Consider the following 9,763-nt stretch of genomic DNA (forward strand, 5'->3'; position numbering starts at 1 on the left):
TGAACCCAGTGCAAGTCCAGCACTCCACCCATTAACTCACATCCAGCCCCCTTTTCTGTGAAAATACCAATCATTCCTATGCCTCCAAAAGACATGGAATGCAACAAAATTCATGGAATCTGGAGGTAAACAGAGCATGGACCCATCAGAAGGATGCCCAGGGCTATGGCAAGGCAAAGCTCAAGTAATAGAATGAAACATTAGAAAAGAGATGAGAGAGAGAAAGAGAGAGAGAAAGAGAGAGAGAGAGAGAGAGAGAGAGAGAGAGAGAGAGAGAGAGAGAGTTTACTGCATATCATATTTATGATACAAAATTCTTTGTATACTCTTATGTCTAAGCAGTTCTCACCACTTAGATCTTGTTAGTTAAACTGTCCAATTATTTTTTTTTTATTTAAATGTTTAGGAAGTTAGTCTAGGGTCATATTTCTAAATAGCAAGATCTGTTTAAACACAAGGGGGTCACACTTACCTTGCAGAGGTGATTCCATGATCATGAAGGTGGTTTCCTCAGGGCAAGACTTATCCATTGCACTTCAGATGGGCTGACCTGTGAGATGTCCCCAAATGCAGGAAACTCCAGTGCATAATGTGATAGTGGGGAACTGTATTTGTGCTCTCCCCTGTTTCTGAGGTTCAAAGGAACAAAAAAAAAATCACAAAGGGATCTTCAACCTCCTTTAGCCCTTCATTCGACATTAGCCCTACCCCCTGATAAAATGCAATCCTGTTGGTTAATATATCCAATTCATTTTTTATTTATCACTCAAATGGTTGGGAAATTAACCTGGATCTAAGTGAAAATGAAGGAGGTTAAAGACATCCTTCCTCAGTTGAAGTTATCCTCGTTTAAAAAAATGTTCTCCTCACCAGCATCATCCTCTTTAAGGAGGTTCATTTATTTGACCCCATCTACAATGCGGTGATTATCACAAAGATTTAGAAATCCACAAATGCCATTATTTCCCTTCTAACAAACATTGTCCAAAAGACAGTGAATTTGGAATCCAAAAATATAAGTTCAAATTCTGACTCTATTATTTACTATATGACGTTGATCTAGTCACTTTACCTCTTGACTTCAGTTTCTTCATCTATAAACTAAGATTTGATTTTATATCTTTGAAATTTCTTCCAGATTTAGGGACTGAATCTGAGATTTCATTTCTATAAGGAGTCTCCCTGATAAGGAAATTCCTTGTACTAGAACTGAATGATATCTTTTCTGTAAATTATAGTGTGAAAGAGATTCTTAGAGTTACCTAGAACATCTAAAGATTATGTTAGTTGCCCAGAACCATTCTACCAATGTGAATTAGAAGCAGTATTTGAACTCTATTTTTCTATTCTCAAGTGCACCTCTCTATAAACTCCATCATTCTGCCTCTTGATTATATAAATATAGTTTGAAAAAGAAATTGAAGTCTCACTATATTTGGAAATTTAAAATTTGGAAAAAAATTTGTTTCACATTATAAATATATTCACAGGCTTTTCAAAAATAATCCATCAGCCCCCAGGAGGTTTTTATTTATTTCTTTATTCATTCATTTTTTTTTCATTTCTTTAGCCTCCTAATTCTCCAAGTTCATCTAAGTGCTTCACAGGCCATTGATTCCTTGACACAGTAGCTTGGAAAATAGAATATTAAAGCTTAAGTGTTAAGAGATCTTATAAATTGAAAATTAATAAAAAATAAACATAAAATATCTCTGAAATAGATAATATTAGCTATTAGTAAAATAGGAAGCAGTTCTATATAATAGGAAGGACATTGGACTACCACACTTGCATCTAAATAATGGTTCTGCCTTTATCTTTATCTAACAGCATCTCAAAGGTTCTGTTTTTGACTGAAATAGGACCAGAAAATAATTTTTTAAAACTCTAGAATCACAAAGGACCTTAGAGTTCTTCTAGTCTAGGCCCCTCAATTTACAGATGAGGAAACCTTAATTGATGTTGAATGACTTGCATATAAAGAGAACTAGGATTTTAGCCCAGTTGCTCTCACTCTAAACTTAGGATTTTGGGGATACATAAATATATATAAATATAAATAACAATATAACAATATAAATCTAAACATACTCTGTGTGTATACACACACACACAAATTATATATATAAAATTAATCCTAGGTCATCCAGGTAAGCATCAGAGCTAGATTTTGAACTTATTTTCTTAAACTCCAGAGCTATTGCTTTTTTATATCATCCTACCTCTAAGCTTTCATTACACCACACTGCCTACACTAATCATTTGTCATTGTCCAATCATTTCACTTATGTCCATCAATTTATGATCCCATATGAAGTTTTCTTAGCAGGGATACTAAAGTGGTTTGCAATTGTTGTCTTCAGTTCATTTTGCAGTTTAGGAAACTGAGGCAAACAGATTAAGTGACTTGCTCAGAGTCACACACCTAGTAGGACCATCGGAGGACCGATTTGAACTCAGAAAGATGAGTTGTTCTGAGTCTAGGCTGGCACTTTATCCAGCAAGTCACCTAACTGCTCTCTCTCTTCTTATATGTCTTTATATTTCACACAGTGCCTAGCATAGTTCTTTCCACATATTAACAGTTAATAAATATTCTGTTGATTTAATTTAATTGTATTCCAAATTTGTTCTGACACCCAGAATAGTTTGATGTCTATATTGTTAGTTTTGCTTAGTGATTTTTCCATCTTATCTGACTCTTTGAGACTCTATTTGGAGTTTTCTTGGCAAAGATACTAGAGTGGTTTGCAATTTCCTTCTGGAGCTCATTTTATAGATGAGGAAACTAAGTTAAACAGAGTTAAGTGATTTGCCCAGTGTCATACAGCTAGTAAATATCTGAGGCCAGACTCAGGAAAATGTCTTCTTACTCTGGGCCCTGTGCTCTATCCACTGTGCTATCCCAATCATATTCTATTTCATTCTTATCACCATAGTAACTAACTGTGAAGGTGATTCAGTATCTTTGAAGTTCTTTGACTTCATTTCCAAGGGGTAAAAGCAAAAAAAATTAACCAGGGTGGAGCATTTATTTATTTATTTCCTAACATAGCCTATTTTTAAAAATAATAAATAGGTAGGTGGTCAGATAGAAAGAGATATATAAATAGACAGACAGATGGACAGATGGTCAGACAGCCAGACGGTTGGAAAAACAGGAATATGTCTATGTAGATACCACTATCCTATATTGATCTATATATTGATCATTATGATCTATATTATCTAATTCCAGATTTTGGAGAAAAAAAAAAACAGCACGAAGCAGGGGTACCTACCAATTAATACAAAGTTCACAAAATTTTCCATAGAGAGGAAGAGTGCCTACAATCTGCTTAAAAGCAAATCTAATTTTCAAAATTTTTTCCCCTAGGGATTATTCATTTTGTTATTTGGCTGCCTCTGGGACAAGAAGGTAAGTGTTCTAGTAATTAAATCCCCAAATTTAGGATATCCTGTGATGCTTATGGCTTAGTCTTGCTCAACGGATTCACTGTTGACTTCTTTCAAACAATACAGGTACAGGAAGCTCTGCTGCATAAATTCTCCCTATCCAGATGGTCCTCACAGCACACAAAGGTAAAAGTAAACTTTCTGGAGATTTTTCTCTGCTTTTTATAGGTAACCCCACATGATCAGTAGCCAAGTACAGAGTTAAGCAATGACTTTGATCCAGGAAAATGGATAATAAAAGTCTTTTCAATTAATAAACTTTTATTAAGCACTTTCTAAGTTCCAGACGCTGTACTAGGCACTAAGAATATACAGACAAAAATAAACAGCCTCTGCCCTAAAGGAACTAAAATCATTTATCAAGGAAATTGCTTCAGCTTCCCTTTCTCTCCACCCCCACCCCCCCCACTCTCATTTTTTTGGCCTCTGTAAGTACAGACTTGCAGTTTTAATTAGTATAAATCAGGACATCTTTAAGCTGGAATATCATGAATGTGGACAGCCTAAGGCAATGATTTTTAATTCAGTTAAAATTAAATTGAATTTCAAACAAATTGAGTAATTTAAATCAGACTTAAGAAATCAATATACTTAGGGGAATCCAAGACTCAAAGAAATAATTTAACTTCTAATAACTATAGTTCTTTCTGGAAAAACAAACAAACTTATTATACATCAATATAATGTGGTTACCTTTATGCATAAAGGCCACTTTATGGCTACTATTAATAAGAATTCTTTCTCTAATGTTCCCTGATGCCTTGTATCTGATGCTACACTTTAAAAAAAATTGAAATGCATACCATTCCACACTTTCTCTGTTAATTCCCCTTATGACTTGCTTGATTGGTGGTTGGAGCTAAGGATGCCCCCCACTTTGCCCCTGCTCCCAAATAGACAAAAGCTAACCCATTAGAATTCAACTTGTAGTACAAACAAAATTGTGTTGCTTCTAAATGATGTTCTTTTTTCTGCCTTTTAGTCAACATCTCTGGCTTCATCCACTCCTGTGTTTTCCATGAGTTCTCCAATATCAAGAAGATTTAATAATTTGTTTGGTAAAACAGGTATGCAATCGCTTCTGGGTATTTTCAAATTAGTTAAGCTGATTAAGTTTCTTGTCCTGTGGTACCTTCCTTGACACTTTTAGGGTCAATATGTAAAGACTTTATTTAGCCAAGGGCAGGGGGGATGGGGATGCTTAGTTGTTTTTTTTTTTTTTTTAATTCACTTAAATGCCTAGTTTTAAAAAATTTAATAGTTAATGTGAAGGGAAATTTCAGCAGGTAATTATTTGCAACGTGAAAATCCCTATTCCTTGTGTGTGGGTATAAAATTAAAAAATGTCTTAGGGTTCTAAACATAATTTAAGAAAGATGTAACTTGAGTGTCATACACATAACACCTCCCTCCCAAGTGATTCTATTTATAAACCAATAAGCACTGTTTGCATTATATATTATATGTTTATGTTCAAGTCATCCTTGTAAGCCTCATTGCCATCAACTTTGAGCTCATCTAAATGATTAACTCAAGATAATCTGATTCTGCAGCTTTGAAAACTGAAATTTTTCCATCTGGGCTCCATATTTCTGTCAAGGTTTGCAGTTTGGATGCAAACATGAAAAACTGAATTCTCAACTTTTTCAAGCTACACAAAGTATGCTGAATTGCACAGAATATAATGGCGTTTAGGACACATACTGGCAAAATAAATACTTAGCATTTATATCTTAAAGCAGGTCTTCTTCATAAAAGGAAGGACAAATAACATCAGAAGTAGAGAGCATCCTCAGAACTACTAGCATTCCCCATCTTTTTAAAATCTGACAAGATATTTCACGTGCCCAAATCTAGAAAATTATCAGTAGTGTCCATGCTATGATGTTTTGTTTGAAAACAAACCCTAGAAAACCCTTTTATTGACAAATATTTCTAGAGGGTATGGTGTTTTCTATATAGATTTATGGTGGGTTATTTGTTTAAATAATAAAAGAGTACAACCAAACTTCTACTTTGCAAATAAACCATTCTCACAGGCTAAATAGAAATGACTAAACCCTCTGAAAATGTTGCCAATAAAACACCTTGCTATTATAAAGACAGTCATTTGTGTGAGTTATTTGATATTAGAAATAAAATTCTGGGAACTCTATAAGTCATGTTTGTACAGTTGCAATTATCCATATAATTTAAACCAAAAAGAAAACATAGGCGCAGCTAGGTGGCACCGTGGATAAAACATGAACCCTGGAATCAGGAGAACCTAAATTTAAATCAGGCTTCAGACACAATATCAATGTGATTTTTTGGGCAGGACTTAACCCTGATTGCCTGAAAATAAAATTTAAATTTTAAAAATTCTACATAAGCTTTTACTAGAATTATCCAGATTAAATCTTGATTTGAAAGTTGAATTTTTGGATGGAACTATATAGATTATATAGGACAAGGCTAGAAGCTGTGAGAATTATGGAAAATTAAAAAGCCCAATGACTGCCTGAACTTCCCTTTACCTCTCTTCCATCATTTATTCCATTGGAGTTTTGGTGTTCTTTGGTGTTCAGTAATGACTGTTACTTTGGTTTATGTTGTCAGCAGTCACAAAGGGTCCTTTATGCAGTGATGGAAGCCTTGTTGGCTGTTGCAGTCCATGATTTTGATGGTAGGGTGGGCACTTTGTCCCTCCCCTTCCCAACCACACATATGTGGGTCCCTGCACTCAACTCCAGCTCTCATTCTCTCACCTCACTTTCCCAAAGCCCCTCTTCTTCTGAATCCTACCTTCATACTTCCACTTCTTTGCCCAATTTTACCTGGATGTTCCTCCCCTCCTTTTTTTTTTTTTTTCCTTTGCACTCTTTCCCGGTCACTTCTGGTCCTTCCTTATTTCTGTCCAGGTCACAGAAACCAAAAATGGAAAATGGTCAGCTCAGACCAAACCTGCCACTTACTGCAAGCATGGGGACTCCAGCCCCTCCTGTCCTGTGCATGTAGTGGCTTTGGATCAAGCTTATGGGGGTATATAGCTACACTCAGAGCTTTGTAGAGATCTGGCTGTTCCTTGGCTGTTAGTGTGGCATGAAATGTAGGTGGGGCTTTTCTGCTGCCATGCATGTTTGAGAGCAATAAACTTGGTCCTAGTCTAGAGAGTTCTGATGGTTGGGTGGAGGACCAGAACCCTCTGACTTACTTTAAGGCATGTTAAAAGTTTGCCCCTACGTTAGAGCAGAGCTCCCCCAGGTGGGCAAAATAATGAAGCATCTATTTTCCTCCTTGAGAACAGCTTACTTGATGGGAATCCCTTTTTCTACTTTGTCTTTTAGGAACTTACAACGTGTCAACCCCAGAAACAACCAGCTCATCTGTGGAAAACTCATCCAGTGCTTATTCTTTGCTTAACTGAAAACAGAAAACCAGATTTGCGTAACTTCTGGGAACAGTGGACTTTGCCACTCATTGACAAGCTCCAGAAAGGGAGACACCTGTAAAACAGTTATATGTAAAACATCCTCTCCCTCAACACCTTATGGCACGGACTTTTGCACTAGCGAAGAGGTCACACTAAATTGTGTAAAGACTTTGACTACAAGTGGTTTTATTGTTTACTTTTGACTTTTTTTTTCTTTGAAATGATCCCCAATTTGTACAGTATTTAAATGATCACATATGTCGCCCAAAACCTAGCTTCTTCTCTGGCTTGAATGTGAATTAAGGTCTTTCAGAGACATTGTCATGGTTCCCAGCTGGGGTCTAATGCTGTTTTGCTTAAAATAATAGGGACTAAAGAATTAACACAAAAAAATTGTGACTTTTTTTTTTTACTCAATAAGAACAGTTTTATATTCCAATAATAATTGTCCAAGGTAAGCTACCTTGTATGTCATATGCTACAAATAATGAAATTTCAGAAAGACTAGACATTGAAAACAGAAAGCAGGCTTTAGTAAAGCTTTCCCAAATCAATTGCTTATGCAACCTGAGTAAAGAGAAAAATTAATGGTAAGGAAACGGGAAAAGTAGAAAGGGAATGACATTGCAAAAATACTTTCAGTTGGAATATCTAATTTACCAGGAAAAAAGAAGAAATTTATGACGCCCTTAATAGCCTTCTTCTTATGTTTTGGGGTTTTAGTTATAAAGAGAAAAGGGCAAGGGAAACTGTGAGATTATTCTTTTATAAACCTTAGCACAGAGCTGTAACTAAAGCATGGTAACTGGAGCTTTGTTCCAAGGTGTCAAAATTAGAGGATATTTATAGTGTCATTCTATGGCATGTTTCTCTACCTTTTTCCTTTCCTGACCGCACTGCCAAGGTTGCAGTTTTTTGCCCTTCCTCCCATTTCAGCAACTTGTAAAACTTCCTTCTCTCAGGAGTTCTATATTCCAGGTAAGCCTACCCTCTTCCCAACTTGTCCCAGGTACAGAAATGATTAGTTATAGTTCAACCCAAGCAAAAACTAATTATTGGTCAAATTAAGTAGAGCTTGTAAGACAAGTCAAGTTGTAAAGATGCTCATTGAGACCTTTCTTTGAAATGTGTCCCAATGATAAGGAATTTTCTGATTTCTAAATTTTATTATTGCACTGGAAATAAATTCATATTCTGATTATTTAAGAGCTTTAGCCAGGTACTTCTCTGTGCATTATATAGTAGGTTTTTCATAGTGTTGTTGCTCTTTGATGATGATGATGATGATGATAAATGATATAGGTAATAGTTTCTCTTGATGTATCAGACAGCAGTACATTCTCTCCCCTAGACTTCCCATTCAGACCAGTTTGCATCAAGATGTTTCCTGTGTTTCAGACTCACTACATTCAGACCCCTTACAAAATCTTCTACAAGAGGTTTTATTTTTAGCTACCTTTTCTGTGCTCCTAATGACACTTCTGCTTGGTGAACAGATGATGGAGCCTTTTCTAAGGTTTAGGGAATATAATACTCATTTTAATGATTATCAGCACCCATAAATATTTATTGACACTCTTGGCATTTTGCTAGGCACAGTGCCTATATAGAATACATAGGGCCTTACCTTCACCCTCTAAGACAAGACAGATAAGTATAGATTGTTGTCTTTTTGTATTTTAACTTGCCTTCCTTTTCTTATTTTGTTTTGACTTTTCATTTTCTTCCTTCTTATTTCTACATTTTCTAACAAGGCCTGAAAATGGTATAGGGAAGACCGATAAATTATGCTTAGTAGTAGATGAACTCCTTATTTTTAATTCATTCACAAAAATGAAGAACCCCCCCCCAGTATACTTAAGAACTGCACAACAGATGGTCCAACTGAGAATTCCATGGCTAAACATCCATTAAAAACAGTGGCTTTGGAATTAGGGAATCTCGCCTCTGGCACTTCTATGCAACTAGAGCATCTAGACTTTTGTTTCCTCGTCTCCAATGACCTTTGGATTTCCTTAAAGTTCTAGATCTGTGATCCTACTATGTGATCCTATAATAAATTAAACAGCCTAATGGGTCCATATAACTCGAACTGAGAGGAAATCTTGCATTTCCATAGACTTAAAGATGGATGGCAGTTTATAAATCACCTAGTTTAGCCTCCTTGTTCTTAATATTTAAAAAACAAAGGTCTTAGGGAAGTCAAAGATGTGCCAAAGATCACACAAGTAATATTTCTGGACCCTAAGACTGAGAAGGCTTTGAAAGGCTCTAGGGCAAAGGATGCATACCAATGAGAGAACTTGAGTGAAATAGAAGGTTCTTTTCCTCTGGAAAAATGATAAGAACTCAGCTGATGCTTGCAGCTAAAAAAAAAAAAAAAAAAAAAAAAAAAAGAGAGAGATGAAGAGAAAAGAGTCGAGACACAATTAGTTTAATTCGAGGAAGGAAAGTAGGCAAATGAGGAAGAATGAGCCAAAGTAGATGGCAATTTTTACATCTGGATTTTTAGTGAAAAGAGATGGGAATCCCTACATCTATATCCTGCTGTTAATTTTATACATTGTGCTTCCACCAGCTTTAATGGAAACCCTAAGGAGATTATTGTGCTTCACAGTATGAACAAGGTTTGTGGAATTTCAGGAAATTTTAAAGGGATTACATAGGATGTTTTGTTGGCATCATGCCCAAATTCCTGAATGAGAGCACGTCCTCTGAATTCTACATGACAAAATGGGTGCACATTCACACACACACACACACACACACACACACACACACACACACACACACACACTCTTTCAATATACTCAAGGGCTCCTCTGAAAATAGATCAAGAAATGCAGTTCCAGATTTCCCAGGATAGTAAAAGAAAAATAAATTTTCTGATTTGCC

The 9,763-nt window shown here is 35.8% G+C and overlaps 1 protein-coding gene and 1 non-coding gene across 3 annotated transcripts in view; both read left to right on the forward strand.

The window, feature by feature from the left end:
- Positions 1 to 8,548, forward strand: part of LOC141566333 (adhesion G protein-coupled receptor F5-like) — a 39,481-nt gene extending 30,933 nt beyond the window's left edge. Inside the window, exons 11-15 of one of the 2 annotated variants that reach the window (XM_074310726.1) lie at positions 3,377 to 3,418; positions 3,523 to 3,582; positions 4,439 to 4,523; positions 6,055 to 6,121; positions 6,783 to 8,548. In XM_074310726.1, the coding sequence (XP_074166827.1) occupies positions 3,377 to 3,418; positions 3,523 to 3,582; positions 4,439 to 4,523; positions 6,055 to 6,113 (246 nt within the window). In that variant the 3' untranslated portion in view covers positions 6,114 to 6,121; positions 6,783 to 8,548. The remainder of the gene's footprint in view (positions 1 to 3,376; positions 3,419 to 3,522; positions 3,583 to 4,438; positions 4,524 to 6,054; positions 6,122 to 6,782) is intronic. The other variant, XM_074310725.1, reaches the window with a different exon arrangement.
- On the forward strand, positions 465 to 626 carry LOC141541928 (U1 spliceosomal RNA). The gene has a single exon (XR_012481948.1). It is a non-coding gene; the product is annotated as a U1 spliceosomal RNA (small nuclear RNA).
- Positions 8,549 to 9,763: the final 1,215 nt, after the last annotated feature.

This window comes from Sminthopsis crassicaudata, chromosome 4, assembly GCF_048593235.1.
Source record: "Sminthopsis crassicaudata isolate SCR6 chromosome 4, ASM4859323v1, whole genome shotgun sequence".
Lineage (NCBI taxonomy): Eukaryota > Metazoa > Chordata > Mammalia > Dasyuromorphia > Dasyuridae > Sminthopsis > Sminthopsis crassicaudata.